The sequence below is a fragment of the Lissotriton helveticus genome, chromosome 5_1 (genome assembly GCF_964261635.1).
Source record: "Lissotriton helveticus chromosome 5_1, aLisHel1.1, whole genome shotgun sequence".
NCBI lineage: Eukaryota > Metazoa > Chordata > Amphibia > Caudata > Salamandridae > Lissotriton > Lissotriton helveticus.
In genome coordinates this window covers 299,905,444-299,932,802 of record NC_136065.1, presented here as the reverse complement: position 1 = coordinate 299,932,802, position 27,359 = coordinate 299,905,444, and the positions used below count along the sequence as shown (strand labels likewise).

General features: G+C 46.3%; 1 protein-coding gene across 4 annotated transcripts in view; it reads left to right on the top strand.

Annotated features, from left to right (window-relative positions):
- Positions 1–27,359, top strand: part of UBE4B (ubiquitination factor E4B) — a 1,139,522-nt gene that overhangs the window by 751,783 nt on the left and 360,380 nt on the right. For all 4 annotated transcript variants that reach the window (XM_078642268.1, XM_078642270.1, XM_078642267.1 and 1 more), the window contains one exon: positions 6,510–6,644. In XM_078642268.1, the coding sequence (XP_078498394.1) occupies positions 6,510–6,644 (135 nt within the window). The remainder of the gene's footprint in view (positions 1–6,509; positions 6,645–27,359) is intronic.

The following is a 27,359-nucleotide window of genomic DNA, read 5'->3' as shown; positions in this document are numbered from 1 at the left end:
AGGGTACAAATTCAATTTAAAAAAATCAAGAATTGCCCACCTGAACGTCCTATTCTTGGGATACGAACTTTCAAGTGAAGGCAAAAGCCTGGCAGAAAACTTTTTAGAAAAATGTGCGCTGATCCAATCTTCAAAAAACGCTGAAAAACTTACAATCAGTTCTAGGATTCCTGAATTTCGGAAGAACTTACATTCTAAATTACGCAGAAAAGGTTAAACCTCTCTATGAATTAATCAACTCTGATTTCAAACTAACTAATTGGACTCAGGAACACACAGAAATTTTGCGTTCAGTGCAAACAGACATGTTGGCAACAACACATCTACAGACACTCGTAAATGAACGCAACCTTGTAATCCGAATCATCCCAGGGAGATGCGGATTCACCTAACCTTTAATGAAGGTGAAAAGGTTCCAATAGCTTACAAATCACACTTGTACACTCAAGCTGAAATGAAATTCACTTCAACAGAAAAAATTCTGGCATCGTTTCAAATTGCAGTAGCAAAAGAGGGAGCCCTCGCGCAGGGAAAACACATAAAAGTGGTTACGCCTGTACCTGCCTTAGAGGCAGTGATAAAGGCAAGCATTCCGAATGGAAAAGCTTTACATCCAAGATGGATACAATGGGTTAATTTTCTTGCTGCAACAGACGTTGAATACGTTTTTGACCCCTACTTGAAGACTCAAGAATTTCTCCAATACGATCAAGAATGTCCTCTGCCTACTGAGATTCTACCTCTAGAACATTACGGATGTATAATTTATACAGACGGATCAGCACAACCCGCAATTGGGGATAAACAAGCTTATAGTGCTGCGTGCGCGATTGTTAAAGGTCGCTGGCGCGACGGTAAATTCAGACCTATGGTCACAAAAACTCAATCTCTCGGAGACTGTACAGCTCAGCGAGCTGAACTACAGGCTTTCAAGATGGCACTTGAAAATACAGATCGCGAATTCCCACACTCATAGTGTCTGCGATTTGTATTACTGAATACAGTCTTACAATTAATATTTGCAGAACTGGGTTCAAAATCATTTTAAAGACGCAAAAGGTGGCACAAACAAGCATAAAATGCTTTGGGAACAAGTAGTTCTTTTACAGAAAGAACTACAAAAGGCTCATGTGATCCATATACTGAGTCATCAGCGTGATGGCGTTCACATTGAAGGGTATTCATTGGCTGATGAAACCAAGAAGGCAGGTGTGCAAACGGCTTCCTTAGCTGCAATCACTCGTTCAAAAACGAAAATAGACAGCGAAATAATGCAAGCTGTCAATGCTTCAATAAAAGATAGTGGTTAAACATTACCAAAAGGCTTTCCACTCAAGTATTCTTATATAACTGATGCCAACTCCGTTCCTTTTGCTCGAATCCCTGGAGTGGGGGATAGAGTAATCCCAAACATGGAACACCGGTAAGGACTAATCTTAGCAGCACATAAAGGGCTTGCCTCTGCACACGCAGGTGTTTCCGCCACAGTTTCATTATTAAAACAGAGATACTGGTGGCCACGCATGAGGAAACAAACCAGAAACCAGGTTTTGGAATGTGAAATCTGCAAGAAAATAAAAGTTTCAACAGTGAAACGCCAGGCGCAGACGCCCCTTCTAATTTCAGATAAACCATTAGCACTTGTTTACCTGGACCACTGTGGTCCCTTACAGAGGGATGGTAACTATAAATATATCATGGTCGCAGTGGATTCATGCTCAAGATCTATTTGGATGTGGCCTCAGCGCTCGGCTGACGCCGGAACTGTTATAAAAGATTTGCGAGTCTTTATCGGCACATACGCAATCGGCATGCTACATTCCGACCAGGGTCCTGCTTTAAGCTCTCTGGCTTACAAGGAGCCAATGGCCAGCTTGGGCGTTGCATTGTGGTACTCCAGTCCATTCCATCCTTGGGGAAATTCGGTTGTGGAAAGAAAAAAGCGTGACATAAAGCAATCTATAACAGCAAGGGTATTGGGTTCGGGTGACGGGTGGGTCAAGCATCTAATAAATGTCCAACGTAGTCTTAATAACCTGCCAAGAAATTCTCTGGGTAGAATCACTCCATATGAAATCCTTTTTGGTACTAGAATGACGGTCGAAGACCTCGATTGTCATACTTCAGTGGTAGAACAAAAACCATTTGATATCAAAGACCGTTTGGCAGTTTTACAGGACTTAAATGAAACAAGAAGTCTAAGCAACATTATACAAAAGCCAACGATCACTGAAAAACAACCTGTCCCAGCAAGACCTGTCTGGTCAGAGAGAAAATAGCGGATAAGAAGGAATTTGGGCCTTCTTACGGAAAACCAGTACCTGTACTAGCAATCCACGGATCAAGAACAGGGTTACTGCCTCCCCTTGCTGGAAGAAAGGAGAACCGGTTCGTATCAATTGACCTGGTAAAACCACACCATGTGGCCGATTGTGAGAAATTGGCTCTATATATACTGGACAATAATGAAGTACAGTGTGTATAGAGTCCACAAACCACAAAGGTATAACAGAGGTTAAAGTCAGGACTGACCTTACTCTCAAAAGTAGTAGCTTGGTCGAGCAGTAAGGCATTACCAGAGGTCAGTGCAAAGCATTTGTTGTACACACTCAGTCAGCAAAGGATTTCACACACTCAAAGACTGAACTCCAGGCCAATGGTTGTTATATCCAAAGATATAGTTTTATTTTTAGAACCAACAGGCATAAAAATATATTTTGCTAGATATGAGAACTCTCATGTAATTACTTTGCAAGGAAGCAATGAAGTTGGTGAAAACAATAAGTCTAGACACACTTTAGCATTGAGCTCAATGAATTGTTACCATAAAAGTACAGTTGATTACAGTACAGATTACTTTAGTAGTTCCAGGACTAGATCCTAGATACAGTCCTGGGGTCTAAGCTGAAACCAAGTTAGCAAAAACATTTTAGTTACTGTGGTGAATTTTCATGAATATAAAGCTGTTTTAAAAGTTCACACTTGGAAACTTTTCAAGGACAATCTGGCAATGTTGTTCAATGGGAGAAAATTCAGGTTGTAGGTAAAGTATGATTGCGTTACTTTTGCAATCCAGTACTGGGCTTCTAGGGCCAGCACTGGGGTCTGAACTTAAAACAGGTAGGTAATTGTGTTTCAGTATCTCGTATGTTTTTTCAAGAATATTTCAAGTTTTCAAAAGTGGGCACTTGGAAGAAATTTCATAGAAAAGCTGACAATGGGTTCCTATGGAGAAAATACAGATTACTAGTAAACCCGGTAAAGATTACTTTTGCTGTTCAGGACTGGGCTGCAAGGTACAGTACTGGCTTCTCGCCTGCTTGCAGGTGAGTACTTCGGAATTCGGACTACGGCTGATTTTATATGAATATTTACAGTCTTCAAAACTTCACACTTACAAAATTTTCGAGTCAAAATGGGTCAATGTTATCCAATGGCAGGTGAGTGAGTTACCGGTTTCCAGGTTAGTACTTGGCTGGTGAAGTTAAGTTCCGGGTGTAGACTCAGGGGTCCCCCGGGGTCAGGTAAGTACAGTTGGTTCCGCCCCAGCAGCACAGGGCCGGCCGGGTGCAGAGGTAGGTAGGCCCAATGATATCCAATGAGGGAAAGGGGGGCCTTCGGTTGGTAGCTGCTGTGGGAGCTGAGCTCCTGGTCACTTGCTCAGCTGAGCAGAGACGGCGGTTCTTTGAAACTGCAGAACGCCGCGTCGTTGATTCATTGAGATCAACACTTTAGGTGATTACCGGTTCAATATCCATTTCTTCGGACTGTGAAATACAGAAAAAAACTACACATCGTACCATATAGGACGGACCAGTACTCCTAAGATCTTTGCAATTAGATAAGGAATTGCGTTGAAACCAACTGGGTCTTAGTACAACCGCGACCCAGCAAAATGATTAATATCCGAGTTGGGCAAATGTACCTTTTCTGATTTGGAGCTCTATTTGGGGAATTCGGATTATAAGGAATATAAAGGATTATAAGGAGACAAAGGACCTTCCCCTTCCTTGTGACTGGATATTATCATACATTGGAACAACTATTTCGCCCTGAAGAAGTTCTGTTTTCAGAACGAAACGCGTTGGCTGTTTTTTTCCCTAAAACTGATCATTAAATAAGCTCTGAAAATGTATACCAAGACTCAACGTCTGCATGTGAAGACACTAAGAGAGTTGTCTAGTTTCTTCCACTTGGATTGGATTGATTTACAAAGCGGTGCTTTTCCAAATTGGACAAAAACTGACTCTGTACCCCAGGTTTGGGTGATGCTCTTAGGACAGGGAGCATTTGGAAATAGCACGCCAGAGGTTGAAGATTATTTTGACTGGTGAAATTAGGATTGGTGCCTTTCTTTTCCTTGACAGGTCCACTGTCCAAAGTGTTGTTGTACAAAGAACTTGCTCAGGGCAAGGGGGGGAAGTAGGATAGGACAAAGGTGGCACAGCCAGCGGCACTCGGGCGGCTGGGTACAGGGTGCTCTTGAGCCGTTGGGCGATCAATGTTATCCAATAGGAAAGGTAAAAAAGGAACAAAGGCTGCAGGCTCGGGGACAGAGACTCTCCAGGGGCGACCAGCACTTCGAGAGGTAAGTTGGGATCTTGGAGCACAGGGAGGTACTCCAAAGGGAGGCACAGGGGGCTGTAGGGCGTCGGGTGCAGGGGTGTCTTTGGGTGTTCTGAAAGCTTACCCTCGGCTAGTCGCGGTTGGGGTGGCCCCTGGTTCTGAGTCTGCAGGCGTCGGCTGGTTTGTCGAGGAGGCTCATTGGGCACTGGACTTCAGGTCCCAGTCACCGGGGGGGAATGTCCTTGTGGTCTTGGTTCGGTTGGGCCCGGCCCTGGCACGGCGGGTGCAGAGTGGGCTGCCACTGCAGTGGATGGCACAATAGGTGCTGCAGTCCACTAGTGTTATTTAACTTCCAGACCCTGAGTATACTTTGCACCATATAGTAGGGGCTTATAAGCAGGTTAAATGTGCCAGTTAGGAGTATGCCAGTTCAACCAAGTTTGAATGGAGAGCACTGGCACTTTACTACTAGTTAGCAGGGTTAAGGTGCACAGAGTTCTAAAGCCAGCAAACATATAGGTTCAAGCTAAAATATAGGTTTAAGCGAAAGGTGAAAAATGTTAGGTGCCAAACAGAAAAGGTGAATTTTCTACAACCATATACAGCACTCTGCTGTCTTTTGGCTAGGTTTACTCAATATGAATACCATATGCATACCTACATACAGGAAAAGACAGGTTCACACTGTAACCCATGGGGGACTAGGTTGATGAGCGTCCACGAGAGGGAATCATTTAGGCATTGCGTTCAAGCAGTTCAGATAAGAGTATGCAATTTTATCTGTAATATAATCTGGGTTGACTTTTGTGCTGGTAGTATAAAACACAATCTACACCTGAATGGTCTAGACAACACAAGATTTATTGAAAATATTTTCTACAATAAATAATGCATTTTACAGGTGATGGAAACTGACAACCACATCGCCTGCCTGGATACCAAATACATATGTGCCACAAACTAGGGCTCTAAATAACATGAAACCTCTACAGCCATCATATTCTCTCACACAGTGGAAGCCTATAAAAAAAGAGCATATAGACTGTGCGATGTAATTTGCTCAAAAATTGTGCTTGGATACAAAATATAAAGCAGTTGGTGTGCGGCAATCAGTTCCCATGTTGAATGGCCATGACACTATTATAAACAAACCCACATCATTTCAATCGAATGCTAGTCAGATGTCTTAAACATGATTATAATACTTTCATTGCAATCCAGTTGTGAAAACAGTGAATAGATTGATTGAATTGTTTACTAACCTGTGAATAGATTTAACTTGAAGCCACCAAGGTGTGCTGTATAAAATTTACCCAAAAGCGTCAGAATTGCAGCCCATTGAAAGTCATTGTTAAACCACCAAGGAGCATTGTATAACATCTGTCCATTAGAGACCTGGGAGCAACCCATTGAAAACACTATCAGCCTTCCAATGGACTCGTGTACACTGAGGATTGAGAGTGGCAGTATTTTTCTGTGGTAATAGTGATGCACCAGGTTGCAATTTGGTTTTTTTCATCATTTTTAGGGGATATTTAAAGTGGACTTGGTACAAATGTGCATTTTATAATGTTAAAAAAAATTATTTGACTTTTAATACATTATAGGTATACAGAACTGATTCCTACAGATGTTTTCTCTCTGGAATAACTTTCAGATTAAAAAAATCTAAATATTTTATTTATTGAAATGTTTCAGGTTCCTGTATGTAAGTGAAGATATCTTAATGTGTATGAATTCAAAGACAATTTCTGTGATGGAGAACTAGCAATGGAACTTAGCAACAGTTTCAATTGCTTTGTCCCTTGTGATATCGTACCCATTGATCAGCTATGTACGCAGACAGGAGCCACAGGAATTCATACCCCTCTGTAAATGACAGAATGTACTTCTTGTTAAGTTTATATTGATCATATTGTCTTTTTAAAAATTTATTATTTCAGGATCAGCAGCAGGCCCGTCAGGCTCAGCTCGCCCAAGATGAGCGTGTATCACGATCCTATCTTGCGCTGGCCACAGAGACAGTTGACATGTTTCACATTCTCACCAAGCAGGTTCAAAAACCGTTTCTTCGACCAGTAAGTACCTTATAGCCCACATGAAATTACCTTACCACCTGCTGTAATTACATATTTTGTCATTTTGATTCATAATTCCACACAATGAAAGATCCTGTGATAATAGAATTATTTAAAAGAATCCATTTTCCATGCTATAAGTATTTCTAATTATAGACTTGCTCTTTTATTGCACCTCACAGAAGTGTGGGCTGGTTCAGAGTACTGTTGCTGCACAGTAGAGTTCAGCATCCCTCAGATGTAGGGGTAAAAGTAATAGAAAAGAGTTGTGTTCTAGACAGCGTTCTTTGCCTACAATGAAAGTTGATACATATGAACATTACGCACCATGGGGTGGCACTGCTGTAAATTAGTTGCAGCTGTGCAGCTAATAAAGCACCTTGTCATTCGCAAGTTAATAATATAAAGTTAATTGGGCAGTGTTTAGTCTTGTACACGACTAGGAACCGGGTACCACTAGAAGGAAATATAGAAACACATGCACAGACTGAATGCGGAGTGGAAACGAGGTGAGGTTGAGGACAGTCAAACGTTTTCTGAAGTAGTGCAATCTGAATCACTTGGGTAAGCCCTCTCATGTACACTAAACAACCGATCATGAATCAGAATTGGCAGCGGATTATGAAACACTCTGTCCGTGCAGCTAGATCTGCAACTCAAAAGACAAGAGGAAAGGTGTTCCATTTGCTGCTGGATGGAGCGATAAATAACATTAGCCCAGATGGAATGAAAAATGCATTAAACCGAAATAAGTACTTAACTTAAATACACTTATGAGCTCTCAGTTAAAACTCTAAGCAAGTAAAACATAGAAACGAAGAAAGCAAGAGCAGAGGATAGGGTTTTGTAAAACTTTAGCTTATGAAGGTTTCTCAGGGTTTGCGACCTTTGTCCTCTTTCTACAGAGTTCAGAGACACTGCTAGCAGTGGCAGGCAAAATAAGAATCTGATGGACTTCTAGCCGCAGATTGCTTACTTTTGAATTATTCCCAGGCGCCAGACTGGAACCAGAAAATTTTCTACTGCAATACCTCTGCGCATCAGTAGAGGGCATTGAGCAACTTCATAGCGACGTCGCCCACTGGATGTGATGTCAACAGAGACCATCTAAGCCCTCCCCTGACGCACTGATGTCAGTTTCTGCCTTGGCACACTGCCACATGGAGGGCTGTACCTCTTTCCATATAGTGTCTAGGCGTGCACTGTGACTCCGACTGGTTCGGCACATGTCTTCAGATTCGGTAGTTGGCATTGCAGGAACACCGCATTACACTGTTAGCAGTGTGGTGGTCAGAGGTCCCTCGTCGGCTGTGGTCTTCTTATGAGGACCACTCGTGGCCAGCTCCTGAAGTCCTTCACATTTGCTATCGACTGGTAAGTTAGGCCATAGGCGGTTGGAGTTGCGGCCTGTCCCGACTCATATGCTCAATGTCTCTGCCACGCCTCCAATTCCTCCGGTTGCGGAGTCAGAGCAAGAGTCTACCCCATGCTTTCCATTATTTGAGGAGATTCTGGATCAGATGAGGAAATACTATCACTTACTTCATGCTATTTTTGGTTTTTCGCCTCCCTCTGGTGCACGTTTCAGCCCCCGGGAGGCCTGAAAAGCTTTGACTGACTCCAAGCCAGCGGGACCCTCTCTGTATCAATGAGGCCCTCTGGTTCTGTCATAGAATCCATATCAGCTCTGGTGCACAGCCCTTTGGGGTTCCCACAGGTGACACCAGTGTTCGATCAGTCAACAGTACTGATCTCCATTCCTATGTCTCTCCTCCCCGACGCTGAGGTGCCGCCTCTTCGACGTCAGGGGTGGCGTCTGCGGTACAATTCTTTTCGGGCTACCTTCCTCTACCTTTAAAGGAGTCCCCTGCTATTTTTCTCTCGGGAGACATGTATTTTGATGAGGTCTGTGATTACATAAATGACACTACTCGGCCTCTTCCGTATTTTCATTGGTGTCTGACCTTGGTGATGCTAGTGGCCTTGACTCTTCCCCGTCCTCGAGCTTGTTTTCTCCTCCTAGCCTCGCTACTGAAGCCTGCTCTGCTTTTGCTGAGCTTTTGCATAGGGTTGCAGTGGTTCTAGAGTTGCAGCTCCCTTTTATAGAGGTAGCCATTGATCCCCTAATTGAGCTGCTTCATTGGTGGCAGATGAGAGCCAAGCCTGTGCTTCCCTTCAGTGAAGCCAATTTTGAAATTCTGTTGGGCTCTTGGGCTAAACCCATTTCAAGAGCTTCCATGGACCGTTTTTTTATCTCACAGGCACCTTTCTGCCACTGGAGACCCACTCTACCTCCTCTAACAGCCTAGTCCGCGCAGCTTTGTGGTTCAAACTTCTACAGCCTCCCCTGACATCGACGTCTTGCCTCACGACCCTCCAGGCAGGGCCTATATTTGCTTTGTCGATATCTTTTCTACCATCAGTTCTGCTTTGCAAGTCCTTAATATTGCTTGTGTCTGAGCCGTTTTTCGCATGTGTTGTGGGACTCTGCCTCGCGCCTGCTCTCCTCCATCCCTGTTGATACCCTGAACACTCTTACTCAGCTGCTCCAGGGAGGCCATTGGGTAGCTAAATTGCTGATTCTGCCGGCTGAGCCATGGCTCTTCACTGACCCGCATGGCTATGCAGCTCTTGTTTTTAAGAGGCTGTTCAACCACATTGGTAGACATGCCTTTGGGTGGTCAACATCTGTTTGGCAGTCAAGTTTACACCACTTTACAGTTTTCTAATAGTCAGGTGGAGGGAAATCATAAGCCCTGCTTCCCATACCGTCTGTTCCTCTTTTTCCCCTCTACTGAAGTACGCGGTATGGTCACATGGTGTTTTAAGACTCGCTCTAGACTGCGCGCATGCAATGTCTCGAACCGAGACATGCTGTATCTACTTCTGGCCATCCAGCCCGCCAAAGGCTTCCCATTTGCTGGCACCATCGTCGCTCCATTTTTCCTTCTCCCTATTTGTGAAGGACATGCGTAAGTTATGCTTCTTCCGTGTTTTTCCGTCCCAGGCGATCAGCCCTACTATTCCTGGACCTACTCATCAGCCGTTTTAAGGCATTGTTTCTGCACTACTTTATTATTTCATTAATAGCGCTCTGGATTGGAGGCCTTTAGTGCTCCATAGCTTGATGATATTACTGTCTTTAGCTCCACCTGGCATCATCACCTGATCCACCTGGGGAAGCTTTTAAATGCCCTGCACACTGCAGGCCTAACTATCAAGGCATTAAAATGCCAGATAGGGCAGGGCACAGTTTGATACTTGGGCCACCTTGTTGATGGAGGCCAAGTACAACCCCTGCTACCCAAGATCCAGGCCATCCTGGACTTGGAGACTCCAACAACCCAGACCCACGTTCGGGCATTCCCTGGCTTAACTGGGTACTTGCCCCAGTATTGGAACTTTCATAGATCCCCATGCTTTGTATCATTCCCCGTCGTCAGCCTGGGAGCCTCGGTAAACAATAAATACCATAGCAGTATGTACAAAAGAGAAAGTAAGGCCTAGGCTTCATCTCTTTTTGTAGCCTATCTACCTCTTTGTGTAAAAGAGACCAAAAGTTTGCAACAACCAATCAGATCAGCCCCACCCCATAGAACCCTCAGGAGAGAGCCTGAGAGCCTCGGATTTTCTACCACACGTTGTGCTAAGGGAGTTTCCCTGAGCTCTGCTCAGTTTTTTTCTCTTCAGAGGATTTCTACCAACTCTTTTCTCTTCAGGATGTCTGAGAAGAAAGCTCCATTCAAGGCATGTGCTACATGCTCAAAGAAAAGGCTTTATGTGGAAGATAGGCATAAAGATTGTATTTATTGCTTATATCCAGATCACAAGGCCACAGAGTGCAAGATCTGCAGGACCTTCTCAACTAAAACTTTGAGAGACCGGGAAGGAAGGCTTCTAACTTGGCTACAAAAGATGAAGTCCAGAAAAGAGGTCCTGTCGAGTGACAGTGAGGACTCCTCCTCAGCTTCATCTTCAAGGAGGTCTACAAAAAGGGGTAGGTCTTCCCCCTCTACATCAGCTGAACCTCCTGCTAAAGCCTCTCAAAAGACCTCGGAAAGGTCTAAAAGGCTTAGTCCCGAAAAATCTCCTAGCCTGTCAAAGGGGAAAGAGGGACTTGTTCCTGAGGTGCCACCTCCAAAAAAGGTCAAGGCCTTTCTGTGGCTTTTTATCCAGCAGGAAGTGAAAAGGTTTTCAAGAAACCTACTTCTACTCCTCAGGAACCAAAGGGAGAGAGAAGATCCGTCGACGACGAAAGCAAAATCTCCATCTATGGTGACTCCGTCGACGAGCACGTCGACGAGAATTTCGCCGACAACAGTTTCCACTATGGCTTCGTCGACAAGATCTTCAATTTCGCCGTCGACCGTGATATCGTCGACGATGGCAGCGAGGACGAGGACGATGGTATTGACATCTGCCTCGTCGACGATTGTCCCACCGTCGACGAATGTTCCACCGTCGACGACAATCCCTTCGTCGACGATCCAAAACGTGATGATCTCTATAAAGAAAAGGCTGATCACACCGGAGATGACATCACTCCGTAGGGTGACACCATTGCCTCCACATCTTCTACTGGAGGAAGAATGTTAAAATGACGACGAAAGCCCTTATGGGGACGCATATAGTCCTTCACAACTTCAGGTGAAGTACCAGGACTCAGATTCGGATGATTATTTCATGGATCATCACCCGGAAACTCAATTTACTCCTCACGACACGCATTGACATGCATCTGGACAGGAGATGGTGGCCATGCCACCTTACTTGATTAATGATTTACAATTGATGTTGCTGGATTATAAAAAGAGGTTCCCCTCGCATACCTCAAAAACCGTGCCACCTCCTCAACAATCTTTGCCTACTCCTATGACCTCAACATCCCAGGGTCAAGGTGAACGGCCTGAGTCGGAAAGGCAAACTGTGATTACAGTACCTGATAACGATGACTCTTCGGATGAGGACCAAGAGCAGGTTCAACAACCTGACACTGAGTGGGACGACTATGTCATTCCGGATCCGGCATCTCCATCTCCGGACCCGATAGATTCGCCTCCGGCGGACATAGGGGGCTTCCATAATCTTATGGAAAGGGCATCCAACAGATTTGGCCTTCCAGTTCCTGTCGTGCAGTCAGAATGCTTCCTATACGACTTCAAAGAGCCCTACAAGAAGTCTATTTGTTCCATTCAGATTGTGGAGCACGTTTGGAGTGAGGGCAAAAAAGTCATGCAAAATCCAGCTACAGTGACCCCGGTTCTACCGCGGCTGGAGAAGAAATATAAAGCCCTGGATGAAAGTTCGGCATGTCTCATAGGTCAACCTAAACCGGACTTGGTTATTTCACAAGCAGCACAAAGGAAGTCAAGGAATCTCGCAGCGCCCCCAGATAAGGAAGGCAGGCGCTTGGATAATGTCTGCAAGAGATTTTCATCAATGTCTAGCCTCCTGGTAAGAGCTTCAAATGCACTTGCAGTTTTGGGACGATATGATCGCCAAATGTGGTGCGATCTCTCACCTTTAATTGATCAACTTCCGGAGAGTGCTAAGATGGAAGCGAGAAAGATTCTTGAAGAAGGAGAAAGATCTTCAGCGGAAATTATATATTGCGCAATGGACATTGCGACAACGGCTTTCCGTGCCTTGGCTGGCTCGGCAGTCCTAAGGCGTCAAGGCTGGCTGCGGTGTACTTGGTTTCGTCCAGAGGTGCAGAATAAGATTCTAGATCTGCCTTTCGACGGAGACATGTTGTTCGGTCAGCATGTGGATGAGGCTTTGCAAAATATCAAAAAAGACACCGAGACTGCAAAATCCTTAGGCACGCTCCAATACCGAAAAGTGCCTTTCAGGGGAGCAAGAGGCAAGGGATTCTCTTCTTACAGAGGAGGCTATCAGAGGTATTCCTCCTACTCACAATCCTCCCAATCGTATAAGCCTCAGTATTCCCAGAGGCAACCGCAACAATCGTCGTCTTTCTCTCGCCAGTCTACCAGAGGTAGACAAGGGTGTCAAGGAAGAGACACTTCTAAACGCCAATAGTGGCTTCCAGGCTCTGCCTGCTGTTCCTTCACCTCTTACTTCAAAAATAGGGGGAAAGGATTACAAATTTTCTCGACTGCTGGATGATCATAACAACAGATCAGTGGGTCCTCCAAATTATTGAATTCGGCCATACATTAGAGTTCCAAAATGTACCACCTTCAAGAACCCCTCGTGCCACGGGATCAAAGCATCTGCATCTTCTCTGTCTCGAAGTTTCTCATCTGCTCGCCAAGGGAGCGTTAGAACCTGTGCCACCCACTCAAAAAGGAAAAGGATTCTATTCCAGATTTTTCCTCATTCAGAAGACGGAAGACAAGTGGCGCCCAATCTTAGACCAGAGGGAGCTCAACACCTACCTCATCAAACACTCCTTTCGAATAGTCCCTCTTCAAGACGTCTTACGTCTTCTAAATCCTGGGGAATACATGGCGACTTTGGATCTCCAGGACGCATATTTTCATGTTCCGATCCACCCAGCTCACAGAAAATGTTTGCGCTTCACAGTAGCCAAGAATTGGCTTGGTAGTTTGGTCTGCCCTGTTCCCATGATGCACTGGGCCAGGGACAGACTAATTTGCATATAGCCAGGTTCTGAGCTGGGATGGGGCAGTGAGCTAAATAGCGGTGATGGATCAAGCCCTGATCTTTGGACTGGGTAAGAGTGGTCTGCTTAATTCAGACACTCTGTTCATCACCACACCCTTTTCTGAATCGTCACAGTAACCAAGAGCCACTTTCAATTCAAAGTCCTGCCCTTCGGGCTCGGATCCGCTTCGCGGATTTTCACAAAGGTACTGGCCCCGGTAGCGGCTTTTTTAAGGAAACAATCGCTAGAAGTCTTCCCTTACCTAGACGGCTGGTTGATCAAGGCTCCATCTTCTCACGCAGCGTCAAAGGCTGTCGAGATTTGCATCCATCTTTTCAAAAGTCTTGGTCTACGTCTCAACAAAGACAAATCTGTCATTGTTCCATCAACAAGAGTCAAATTCCTGGGATCTATTCTGGATACAAGAGTTTGCAAAGCTTACCCTTCGGAAGAGAGGCGGAAGAGAGGCAGAAGAAGCTAATCTCCTCAGCAATCCGTCTACAGGGGAAAAGGTCCATGTCCGTTCGTCTCTACAAATCCTTTCTAGGATTGATATAATTTTGCATACCATTAGTTCCGCATTGTAGATTAAGAATGCGCCCCTTGCAAGAGCAACTGGACATGCAATGGCGCCAGGCGGAAGTCTCTTTCGAAGACAAAATCAAAGTCACTCCTCTAATGAAAAAGGCGGTAGCTTGGTGGGCTGTCCAGGAAAATATCTCCAGAGGCCTTTCTTTCAGGATGCTTCCATCCCCGCTGATTCTAACCACGGATGCCTCAATGGAAGGCTGGGGCGCAGTCCTACAAGATCTTCAGGTCAGCAATATCTGGAATGCGGAAGACCGTTGTCTCCATATAAATCTATTGGAACTCAGAGCAATTCACCTAGCCTTGCAGGCATTCAAACCGAGAATTCAAAATACAACTGTGCTGGTCAGGACGGACAACACCACGGCCATGCATTACGTAAACAAACAGGGAGGTACAAGGTCGCTGCTCCTCTCAAAAGATGCGCGATTCTACACAGGGTAGTGCTCACAGCGGAGCACTTACCAGGCATTCTCAACACTACAGCAGACACCCTGAGTCGTCTAAAATCTGCCTGTCACGAGTGGGAGTTGGATCAACGCACGTTGGAGAAGGTGTTTCAACGTTGAGGTACTCCAACTATAGACTTGTTCACCACTCCAGAAAACAGGAAATGCCAATTCTATGCAAGCAGTCATCACCATCGAGGATCGCTGGGGAATGCTCTTTCGATGACCTGGTTAGGCACATTCTGTTATGCCTTTCTTCCAATTCCCCTGATTCAACGGCTTCTCAGGAAGATGAAATTGGAACCTTGCAGAATGATCTTAATAGCACCAGCGTGGCCTCGCCAGTTCTGGTTCAGGGAACTCCTACTACTGTCCCAGGATTATCCATGTCACCTTCCTCTCATTCCATCTCTGTTGACGATGTCACAGGGACAAGTGATACATCCAGATCCAGGATCTCTTCATTTGAAAGCCTGGCTCCTGAGCACAGAGAATTCCACAATCTCGATATTCCTCAGGAGTGTAGAGAAATTTTGGCTCAAGCTCGCGCACCAAGTACTAATAAATCTTACCAGGCTAAATGGAAGCGTTCTGCCTATGGTTTCATAAGGAGCACATCCATCCGTTTTCTTCAGCTCCTCATCGGATACTGCCCTACATTCTATCGTTGGCAAAATCAGGCCTGTCTCATTCTTCCATCAAAGTGCATCTGGTGGCTATTTCAAGGTTCAGAAGGTCGACGGTAGGTCCGTCTCTTTGGTCCGCCTCTTTGGTCCGCGAGAGTTATCAAACAATTCTTGAAAGGTCTTTTCAGAGTCTTCCCACCAGTACGGCCGCCACCTCCATCCTGGAATCTAAATCTGGTTCTGGCTCACCTGATGAGGCCTCAGTTCGAACCAATTCACAGGGTGGATTTAAAATTCTTGTCATGGAAATTAGCCCTCCTTCTGGCTCTAACCTCTGCTAGAAGAGTAGGATAATTGCAAGCTCTCTCCATTTAAGAACCTTGTCTACAGTTCAGGAAGGATTCTATGTTTCTGAGAACCAATCCAAAATGTATCCCAAAGGTTCCGTCAGAATTCCATTGGAATGAACCAGTAGTTCTGAAATAATTTTTTCCTCGACCTACGACACCAGCGGAACGTTCTCTTCATTCTTTGGATGTCCAAAGATGTCTCAAATTTTATCTTGAGAGGACAAAGGATTTTAGAAAATCTTCTCAGCTTTTTGTAGCTTTTAGTGTTCCACGGAAAGGACTTCCTCTCTCAAAGCAGGGGATTTCACGATGGATTACAAGTGCTATTGGTTACTGTCACAGGATGGCAGGAAAGCTATTGGAGAGACAGGTTCGAGCTCATTCCACAAGATCTGTCTCATCTTCGGCGGCGCTCTTCTCTGGAGTCCCTATAAAGGACATATGTAGAGCAGCAACATGGAGCAGCACCCATACATTCACAAAACATTACAGCTTGGACTATTTCATGAAGAGCGATGCGGCAGTAGGACAAGTTGTACTGAGGAATCTGTTCCAATGAGAGGTGAGCTTTCCCTTCTATCCCTCCTTCCTATAATTGCACATTTTGTATCGCATAAGCTTTCTGCGTCTATTGTTACCAGGTATATATGCTTACATAATGATTTCTATGTGGAAATTTTGTAATAAGCTGATGGCAAAATGTGCATGGTTATTTTTTACTGCTAGCTACTCTGACACAAAGCATGGGAATCTATGAAACTTCCAATACTGGGGCAAGAAAACAAGTTACTTACTTTTAAATTTGGTTCCCCAGTATTGGTAACTTTCATAGATTCCCATGCGCCCACCCTCCTCCCCGGGGAAAGCTCAGCCTTCAGCAAAAGCGGTTACTTTTACACAACGGCTGCGAAAATCCGAGGCTCTCTTCTGAGGGTTCTATGGGGTGAGGCTGATCTGATTGGTTGTTGCAAACTTTTGGTCTCTTTTACACAAAGAGGTAGATAGGCTACAAAATGAGATGAGGCCTAAGCCTTACTTTCTCTTTTGTACATACTGTTAGGGTATTTATTGTTTACCGAGGCTCCCAGGGTGACGACGGGGTACGATACAAAGCATGGGAATCTATGAAAGTTACCAATACTGGGGAACCAAAGTTACTGGTAAGTAACTTGTTTTCTTCAGGAGGTTTGCGAAAGGGTATGGGTCCATTGTGACACCCCTCACAGAACTCGCCTCCAAGAAGATGCCCAAAAAGGTCAACTGGACAGTTAGATGTCAAAAGGCTTTTGATACCCTGAGAGAGGCAAGGTGTTCAGCACCAATTCTCAAAGCTCCAGGCTATACCAAGCAGTTCATTGTGCCGACTTATGCCTCTGAGCTACGGATAGGAGCGATCTTATCCCAGACCAATGATGATGGCCAAGACCAGCCTGTTGCTTTTATAAGCAGGAGGTTACTCCCCAGGGAGCATTGTTGGAGTTCCCTTGAGAGGGAGGCCTTTTCTGTGGGTTGGTCCCTGAAAATGTTGAGACCATACTGGTTTGGTATTCTTCACAGTTACAACTGACCACAGACTTCTCAAATCTCTAATGAAATGGGAAGGTGAAAATCCTAAACTTTTGAGGTAGTCCATCTCCCTACAGGAAATGGACTTTACAGTGGAATATAGACCTGGGACTGCCTATGTCAATGCAGATGGTTTTCCAGGTACTTTCACTTAGACATTGAAAACTCTTTAGGGAAAGGTTAGTCTCATCCTCTTTCGTTTGGGCGGGGAAGACTATGTTCTTTCCTTTAATCTGTACTGTGGTACACCCAAATTGGCAACCCTCTGGCCACATGTAAATCCCTTATAAAAGGTGCCATAGGTACAAAGGTCATTGTGACCAGGAAGGCCTATAAGGGTTGCAGCACTTATTGTGAGTCCCTTGGAGGACGGAAGGAAGGAAGGAAACACTTCTCGTGCAGAACAAAGTGAAGATTTGACATGCCACACTTCCCAGTATGCAATGCCTACAACCCATTGCCTATGGCATAGGTCAGCCACCCCTCTAGCTGGGTGCACTATGCCACTGGTGAGGGTACATGTGCATGAGCCCTGTACCCGTACAGTGTTTAAGTTCATTCTTAGACATTGTAAGTGCAGTAATGCCATACAGAGTATATGGTCTGGGATGTGTGCCATGTCGACTCTCCGTAGTGGCTTTACTGAAAACTAGGAAGTTTGAGATCAAACTTCTCAGCACATTAAACCCGCACTGTTGCCAGTGTGGTATCTAATGAAAAATGATCTTAGAAGGCATCTTAAAGATGCCCCCTGAAAAACGACCTGACTAGTGTCCTGGCTGAGTGGCTGCTCACCAGCTGCCACCCCCAGACATGTTTCTGGACCACTGGGTCAAGAGCCTGAGGCTCTTGGGGTCCTGAAAGAAACAACATCCTGGGTTGAGGTGTCACGCCTCCTCCCCCAAGATAGAGAGGGGCCATGAAAAGGAAGCTTCAAAGGCTTGTCGCCTTTGTGAGCTGCCCCAGACATTTGCTGGTCCCAACAACTGGCCCCCACCGATTCTGACCCCCACTTTGGGCGGGAGAATAGGCAGGAAAACCAAGATAGGAGGAGAGGTGTGCCCACCTTTGCCAACCCTACCCCTCAGGTGGGGGAGGAGAGGTAAAGCACAACTCTGTCTCTACCCTCTTGAAGTTGGGGGACCCAGCCAACCAGAGAGAGGCTTAAGCCCCCTTCCCACTGGAGGATGGCATAATAGGGGGTGTGCCCACCCCAATGAAGGGACCCGTTGGTCTCAACCTTTACCTACCTGAAACACCCCTAAATTTAGTTTTTAGGGGCAACCCTGAGCCTTGCCTCCTCAGACAACAAGATTCAAGAAGAAGGACCGAAGAGCCATGGTAAAAGAAGAGGAGAACACCAACTGACTTGGCCCCAGCCCTACCGGCCTGTCCCAACCTCAACCTCCTCCAGTGAAACCATGGTGTCCTGCAGCCCCCCAGAACCCAGAGGACCTGGCCTGCCTTCCCCAACCAGACTTTGTCTCCCGTGAGCACCAGATTTGCTCACCAAAAGACTCTGGCTCTGGCCAAATCCACGAGTCTGCACCACGCGGCACCCGATGCCTACAGCCCGAGTTTGAGTGGCCCACACCACGAGGAGGTCTCCCCGGCAATCCTGACCTGGGATTTGATGATCCCTGACCTGCCTCGAGTCTCCCAACGATGCCTGCAGCCCCTTTCTGGAGGATCCCTCCGACCGCGACCAGAGCCTGTAAGAAGAATCCGATGGCAAAAGACACCCCTGCACCCGACACCCTACTGCCTTGGGTGGCCAAACCGATGGTGTCCCGACATCCCAACTTACCTCTCCAACCGGTGGTTGCCTCCAGAAGATCTTCGTGCTTGAGCCTGCAGTGTTTGTTTAAACCGGAGAATCCCCATTTAAAATAACAGGGCACCTGATGCCAGGGCAGCCCCCTGCACCCGGCTGCCCTAGTTCACCTTTGAGTACACCTTAGGTGCCTACTTGAACCCCCTTTTGGCCTGAGCTTAAGTCCAGGAGCTTTGCTCCCTCAACCTTGTGGCCTGCTCGTGAGCAGCCACCAACCGTTGGCCCCCTATCCACCTCTGGATACTGTTGGGCCTCAGCACTCCGCACCGGACGCCCTAGTGCTGCTGAGTGTGCTTTGAGAGTGCATCCTTGACCCTGGAGGAACTCTTGTTCTAACCCCAGAAAACCAATTCCCAAAACAAAGTACTTACTGTTAAACCAATATCTTCATTTCCTCCCTTGGGATTGCATTGACTGCTTTTCTGTGAAAAATGTTGTGGAGTTGGAAAATTGTATGAAACCTTTAGAAACTGTGTATTTACCAAAACTGATTTACTTCCCTTTTATCTAGGAAATGTCCTAGTGTGATAGATATCTAGACATATCACACTGAGTAGAAAAAGTAACTTAAAAAGTAATCTGAGAAGTAACTTGCAAAGTAATCTTAATAGTAACTGAAAAGTAATTCGAAACTGTTTTATGAACCTGTGACTCACCTGTAACCAATCCAATTGCATGCATTCAAACTGTATTTAACTGCATTATTTTTGCAATGTATTATTATACTTGCCTGTACCAGGCCTGGCTTTTTTTTTTGGGAATAAAATAGAACAAAATAATATTTTTAAACAAAACAAATTGGTCAGAGTCCAGTCTTTGAGTGTGTGACATCATTTTTTGTCTGCGTGTATACAATAAATGCTCAACGCTACCCTCTGATAAAGCCTTACTGCTCGCCCACACTATCACAAATGGAGAGTAAGGTATTATCTACTGTAGCCTCTACCTACCTTTGGGGATCCACTGGTCTCTGCACACTATACCTTACTTTGGTATAGTATATGCAGAGTCAGCTTCCTACACCTAGTAAATGGTACCCTGGTACCTAGGGCCTGAGGTACTAACAAGTACCTAAGGGCTGCAACACGAATTATGCCACCCTAAGGGACACCTCACCAAGCACATGCACTACTGCCATTGCAGACTGCGTGTTTTGGTGCAAACAAAAGTGAAAACACAACATGTCACACATCCCTTCTGTGCCATGTTGCCTACCACTACATATGACATTTGTAAGTCACCTCTACAGCAGGCCTTACAGCCCTAAGGGAGGGTTCTTAATATTACATGTGAGGACATATCTGCATGAGCTGATATGCCCCTGTTCTGCTCCGTCCTTTTGCTGCCAGTACAAGTCAACAGGGAAGCCGTCTTAACCACTTCCATGCTAATGACCAGGTCAGCTCGTCATGCAGTACACTGGAGCTGTGCTTATGACAAGCTGACCTTGTCATGAACAATGGGAAATGAAGGTCTTCAGCACAGGGGGGGAAAAGCCTTAGCAGCCAAGGTGTTAAACCATATACAAAACACTGATGAAAACCAGTCTCCCAGATACATGATGGCTTTATTGAAAATAGAAGGCCAGTGTTGGATTTATCAAAACACGCATTCAGAGGGCACCTTAGAGGTACCCCCTGAAAACCTACCAGTCGCTGGTGTGCTTGCTGACTGGATTCTTCCAGCTTGCCATCTGAGACAAGTTTCTGACCTCCTAGGGTTAGGGTCTTCTTGCTCTCAGGAGGTCAGGATCTGAAGACTGTCCTGGAAGAGGTTGTAACACCCCCTCCCACAGATTGACCTGCTGATAAGCCTCCTTGGGCTGGTGAGCTTGAAAGGATCCGGTACCTTTGGAATGAAACTCTGTCTCCCCTCACAGGAGAGAAAGCCCCCCCTTCCTCCGTCCAGAGCCCACTTGGCACCTGGACAGGTGGGGAAATTAGCTAGTCGGGTATGTGTGCCACCCCAAGCTAGTACCAAGCCTAAGGTGGGCTAACAGTGAGGTGGACACACATTTTCAGATGTCGCTATATTTGTGATAGCATACCAGGGAATTCTGGGACAGGGTTATGCCGATTTCCCACAGCAAACCTGTTGGGATGCATGGAGATCCCGGGAGACCGTCGGTTGGGCCACCTAAGGCCGTAGGACGTCGGGTGCAGGGGTGTCTTTAGGCATCGGGTTTTCTTACCAGCTCCGGTTGCGGCAGAGGGATCCTCCAGAAAGGGGCTGCAGGCATCAGTTAGAGATTCGAGGCAGGTGACAGATCAATAGATCACAGGTCGGAATCACCGGGTAGACCTCCTCGTGGTGTTGGGCCACTCGAACTCGGGCAGTGGGCATCAGGTGCAGAGTGGTGCAGATGCCCAGATTTGGCCAGAGCCTGTTGTTGAGAAAATCCGGTGCTCACAGGAGACAGTCTTGATTTTGGAAGGCAGGGCAGATCCTTCGTGTTCTTGAGGGCTGCTGGCTGCAGGACATAACGGGATTTCGCTGAAGCAGGTTTGAGGTGTGGACAAGCTGGTAGAGTTGTGGCCTCCTTCTTAATTCAGCACAGCTTCTTCGGTCTTTCTTCTCTTTTTCTGGTCGGTTCTTGTCTGACGAGGCAAGGTTCAGGGTTGCCCCTAAATTCTAGCTTTAGGGGCGTTACATGTAAGTAAAGGTCGGGACCAATGGGTCCCTTATTTTGGGTGGGTACAGTGGGAGGGCGGCATATGCCTCTCTGGTTAGCTGGGCCCCCCATCTGCAAGTTGGCGGGGACTGAGAGTTGTGCTTCACCTTGTCTCCCCCACCTGAGGGGTGGAGTTGGCAAAGGTGCGCACACCTCCCTTCCTCACTTGATTTTCCCACCCAAAGTGGAGTTCAGAACCAGTGGGGGCCAGTTGCTGGAAGCAGCAAATGTGAGAAAGTGCCGTCTTTCTTTCACTGCTATGCCCCCACTTTTTTTCTGAACTGCTGATGTGCTTTGACTGAGTGTGCCCTGGGTCCCTGCCAACCAGGCACCCAGGGCCTGTGTTCCTTCCCTAAAAACTAAGCTTGGCAGTTGGCATCTCTGGCCAACTGTCAGCCCCTAGTAAATTGTACCCAGGGCATGGTGACCAGAGACTATTCCTGAGGACTGCAGCACTTTTTGTGCCACCCTCAGGGGCCCTGTACCCTGACACCCACACACTGCCTTTGCAGGCTGAGTGTCTAGGTACAGAGCTAAATAAAGAGTCGACATGGCACACAACCCTGTGTGCCATGCCCCCAGAAGTGCCCTATGCCAGAGGTGGGGGCACAGGTGCATGCGCCCTGTGCCCCTATAGTACCCAGGGCCATTCCTGGGCACTGTAAGTGCAGTGATGCCATTGAGAATATACGGTGCTGGGAGGTTGTCATTACGAACTCCACAGCACCATAATGGCTACAATAAAGACTGACAAGTTTGGTACCAAACTTCTCAGAACATTAAACCCGCACTGATGCCAGTGTGGGATTTAATGTAAAATGCACCAGAGGGCATCTTAGAGATGCCCTCGGAAACCCTAACCTACAATCCACGTCTGGGCTGCAGAGACTGCCACACAGCAGACATGTTGCTGGACCCCCGGATGGAGAGCCCCCTTCTCTCCTGAGCCTGCAACAATGCACATCCTGGGCGAGGTGCTAGGTCTCCTCCCCCCAGGATGGGCAGGGGGAAGCTTCACAGGCATGCCGCCTCTGTGAGCTTCTCCAGACCATTTGCTGTACCCAGCAACTGGCCCCCACCAGTTCTGACCCCCTACTCTGGCGGGAAGACTGGCGGTAAAAACTACGTCAGGAAGGGGGGGTGCCAGCCTGTGCCAACCCCACCCCTCAGGTGGGGGAGGCGAGGTGAAGCACGACCCCGTGCTCCGGCCATCTTGTGGATGGGGAGCCCTGCCCAATCCCAGCTTAGGCTCCTGCCGCCCTCCCACAGGAGAGGAGCAGGCTAGGGGGTGTACCCACGCCAGGACAGGAACCTTTTAGTCCCTGCCCTTGCCCTACCTGTAACACCCCTGAATTCAGTATTTAGGGGCTCCCTGAAACTTCCTTCCTCAGATCCGGATATCAAAAGAAGAAAGAAGATCAAGAAGAAGACGACCCGCAGCGCAGCTGCTAACTACAGGACGACAACAACTGGCTTGGCCCCAGCCCTACCGGCCTGTCGATACTGAACCTGCTCCTGCCTAAAGCTCGGCGACTCCTGCGGACAGCAACCTTGGGACACCCAGAGGACCTGCCTGCCTTGACCCTTTTATAGACAGGGACTCCCATCAGCAGGGTCTCTGTTGCAGCAACCCCCCTGGTGCCAACCAGGAAGCATCAGACCAGCCTACTCTGCAACCGCCCGGCCCGGGCCCGAGAGATCCAAGACCACGAGGACTTCCCCCCGGCGACTGGGACCCGAAGTCCAGTGCCCAAAGACCCTCCTCGATGAACCAGACGACACCTGTAGACTCAGAACCAGGGGCCCCCCCAACTGCGACCAGCTGAGGGTGAGCTTTTCCGACACCCAAAGACACCCCTGCACCCGGCGCCCTGTACCTCCCTTTGGGGTAACTACCTGTGCTCCAAGATCCCAACTTACCTCTCGATGTGCTGGACGCCCCTGGAGGGACTCCGCCCCCGAGCCTACAGCCTTTGTTCCCTTTTAACCTTTTCCATTGGATAGCATTGAGCGCCCTACGGCTCAAAAGCACCCTGCACCCAGCCGCCTGAGTACCGCTGGCTCTGCCACCTTTGTCATATTCCCCCTTTTCTCTGAGCAAGTGGCCAGGAGCCCAGCACCCACAGCCGCGTGGCCTGCTAGCCAGCAGCCACCAACCAGAGGCTCCCCGTCCCCTGTTGGATAACATTGGGCCTAACTACCTCTGCACCCGGCCGCCCCTGCGCTGCTGGGGGTGAACCAACTGTACCTACCTGACCGTGGGGGACCCCTGAGTCTATGCCCAGAACCACAATTTCAGGAGTCGAGTACTCACCAGGAAACCGGTAACTCACTTACCTGGCTTTGAATAACATTGACTGGCTTTACTAGAAAAATCTTCTAAGTGTCTACTTTTGAAAACTTGAAATATTCATATAAAATCATCCGAATTCCAAAATACTCACCTGTGATCGGGAGAGGAGCCAGTAATGTACCTTGTAGCCCAGTGCTGAAAAACAAAAGTAATCCCTAGCGGGTTTACTAGTAACTTGTATTTTCTCCATAGGAATCCATTGTCTGCTTTTCTATGAAATTTCTTCTAAGCGTATACTTTTGAAAACTAGAAATATTCATTAAAAATCATACGAAATACTGAAACGTAATTACTTACCTGTTTTGAGTTGAGACCCCAGTGCTGGCCCCAGGAGACCAGTACTGGATTACAAAAGTAATGAGATCGTACTTTACCTGCAACCTGAATTTTCTCCCATTGGATAACATTGCCAGATTTCTGTTGAAAAGTTTCTAAGTGTGAACTTTTAAAATAGCTTTTTGTTCCTGAAAAATCACTACAGTACCTAAATCGTTTTTGCTAAACCGTTTTCAGCTTAGACCCCAGGACTGAACCTAGGAGCCAGTCCTGGAATTACCAAAGTAATCTACAAAGTAATCAACTGTGTTTATATAAGGAAATCCATTGAGCTCAATGCTAAATTGTGTGTAGAATTGTGTTGCCTACTGCAATCCCTGTACCTATTATCTTTACAAAGTTTATTCCCTTTCTGCAAAGTACTCATCTGAGACCTCTCATATTGAGGACAGTATATTTTTGATACCTGTTGGTTCTAGAAATAAAACAACTATATATTTTGATATAAAAACAATTGGCCTGGAGTTCAGTCTTTGTGTGTGAAACCTTTTGCTGACTGAGTATGTACAACAAATGCTTTACACTGTCCTCTGGTACTGCCTTACTGCTCGACCAAGCTACCACTTTGGAGAGTAAGGTCACACCTGGCTTTAACCTCTGTTATACCTCTGGGGTTTGTGTACTTTATACACACTGTACCTAATTCTGGTCCAGTATATATAGAGCCACTTTTCACAACTCCCTTTCGGAGTAGCCACTGCCCCCAGAATATTTGCAAAATGTCTAGCAGTAGTGGCAGCACATCTCAGAAGACAGCAGATTCATGTCTTCCTATACCTAGATGACTGGCTCATCAAAGCCAGCACCTACCAAAAGTGTTTACAACACTCTCAGACGACATTAGACCTGCTGCACCAATTGTGTTTCACGGTCCGTGCACAAAAGTCTCATCTTCAGCTCTCACAAATGCAGTCCTTTCTGGGAGCGAGTCTAAACACCTGCACAGCTCTAGCCTCTCCCAATGCAGCCAGAATTTGAAATATTCAAACTCTGCTACTACAGTTTCAGACCCATCAATACTTAGCAGTCAGAACTTTCATGCAACTGTTAGGAATGATGGCATCATGCATTGCATTAGTTTCTTATGCAAAGTTAAACATGTGTCCTCTACAAGAGTGTTTAGCACGTCAGTGGAATCAGTCACAGGATCAATTAACAGATCTAGTGTTGAAAGATAGCTGCACCCATTGTCCTCTGCAGTGGTGGAACACACAAATCTTCTCAAAAGAACGGTCCTTTATCGACCCTGTTCCACAGATCGTGCTAACAGCAGATGCATCTCTCACAAGTTGGGGTGCCCATCTTCACAATTTGACAATTCAAGGTGTATGAGGTACAACACATTTCACATCAACTATCTAGAGCTTCTAACTGTGTATCTAGCACTGAAAGCATTTCAGACTCACCTCATAGGGAAAGTTGTTCTAGTCCGCTCGGGCAATATGATAGCTATGTACAGTGTACAAAAACAGGGGGGGGGAACATTCTCTGCAACTGTCACACCTCTCTCAGACCATTTGGCATTGGGCAATCCATCACAGAGTTTATCTCCTGGCAGAGCACCTCCCAATAGTGAACAATAAGATTGCCGACCTCCTCAGCAGAAGGCGGGCACAAATCCACGAGTGGGAACTTCATCCCCAAGTTCTCCTTCCATTCTTTCAAGAATGGGCATTTCAACAAATAGATCAGTTCGCCACAGTGTACAACGCAAAATGCCCAAACTAAGCCTCCGGGTTCCTACACCCTGTATCCAAAGGCAATGCCATATGGATGAATTGGTCAGGGATATGCCTATGCTTTTCTGCCTCTCCATCGCCTTTCATATCTGGTTCAGAAGCTCGGGTAAACATCCGTCACATTGATTCAAGTGGCTCCCACTTGGGCCTATTAACCATGGTTCACAACACTTATAGAGTTGTCAGTAGTTCCACATCAAAAGCTGCACCTCAATTCCAGCCTTCTCACTCAAAACCACGGAGAAGTCAGACACCCCAACCCCAAGGAAACCAATCTAGCAATTTGGCTCCTGAAGTCATAGAGTTTGGCTATCTCAACTCTCCACCAGAGTGTATGACTATTCTTAAGGAAGCAAGAAAGCCTACTACCAGAGCTTGTAATTCACCAAAATGAAAAAGGTTTGTTATATATTGTACCAACAACAATATTGATCCACTAGATGCCACTATTCAAAAAATCATTTGTTACCTTCTACATTTACAGCGTGGGGGTCTAGCATACACTTTCATTTGATTGCTTCTTGAGGCAGTAGCCACATATTTGCAAAACAGACATCTATCTTTGTTCAATATTCCATCAATTAAAGCCTTTATGGATGGCCTTAAACGAGTAATACTACCCAGGGTATCTCCTGCACCAGTTTGGAATTTGAGCTTTGTGCTTACACGGCTCATGGGTCCATCTTTTGAGCCATTACACAACTGTCTGCTACAGTTTCTTTCATGGAAAGTTGCCTTCCTCATTGTGATCACTTCATTGAGGAGAGTTGGTGAACTACAAGTACTAACCTTAATAGAATCCTTCTTTCAGCTTCATAAAGACAGACAGTTCTTCGTACCAACCCAAAATTCCTTCTCAGTGGTTTCTGCTTTTCATATCAACCAGTCAGTTGAGTTACCTGTGTTCTTTCCTCAACCGGATTCCATAGCAGAAAGAGCTCTTCATACCCTTGATGTCAGAAGAGCGTTACTGTTTTATATTGAAAGAACAAAGGATTTTCGGAAAACAAAATAACTTTGTTGCATTTGCTACACCTCACAAAGGCAATCAGATCTCTGAATCTAGTATTGCAAGATGGATTGTTAAATGCATTCAAACCTGCTATGCTAAAGCTAAAATAACTTTATCCATACCTCCAAGAGCATATTCCACTCTTAAAATAGGAGCGTCTATGGCCTTTTTAGGTAACATCCCTATAGCTGACATGTGTAAGGCAATAACATGGTCCACACCACACACATGTACCAAACACTACTGTGTGGATGTGTTAGCACGTCCACAAGCCAATGTATGGCAAGCAGTGCTAAAGACACTTTTTCAAACAACCAACATCTGGTTAGCCACCGCTTTGGGAGAATACTGCTATATAGTCTATGCAAAGTATGCATATCTGCAGCACACATGCCTCAATGGATTATGCTACTTAACCAGTAAGTATCTGTTCTTGGCATGTATCGCTGTAGATTCACATGCGCCCTCCTGCCTCCCTGGGCACCTGTTGTTCCAGATTTCATTAGTTACATTACATACGCATTGACATCTCTGTACTACACTCACTTACATCCATTCTC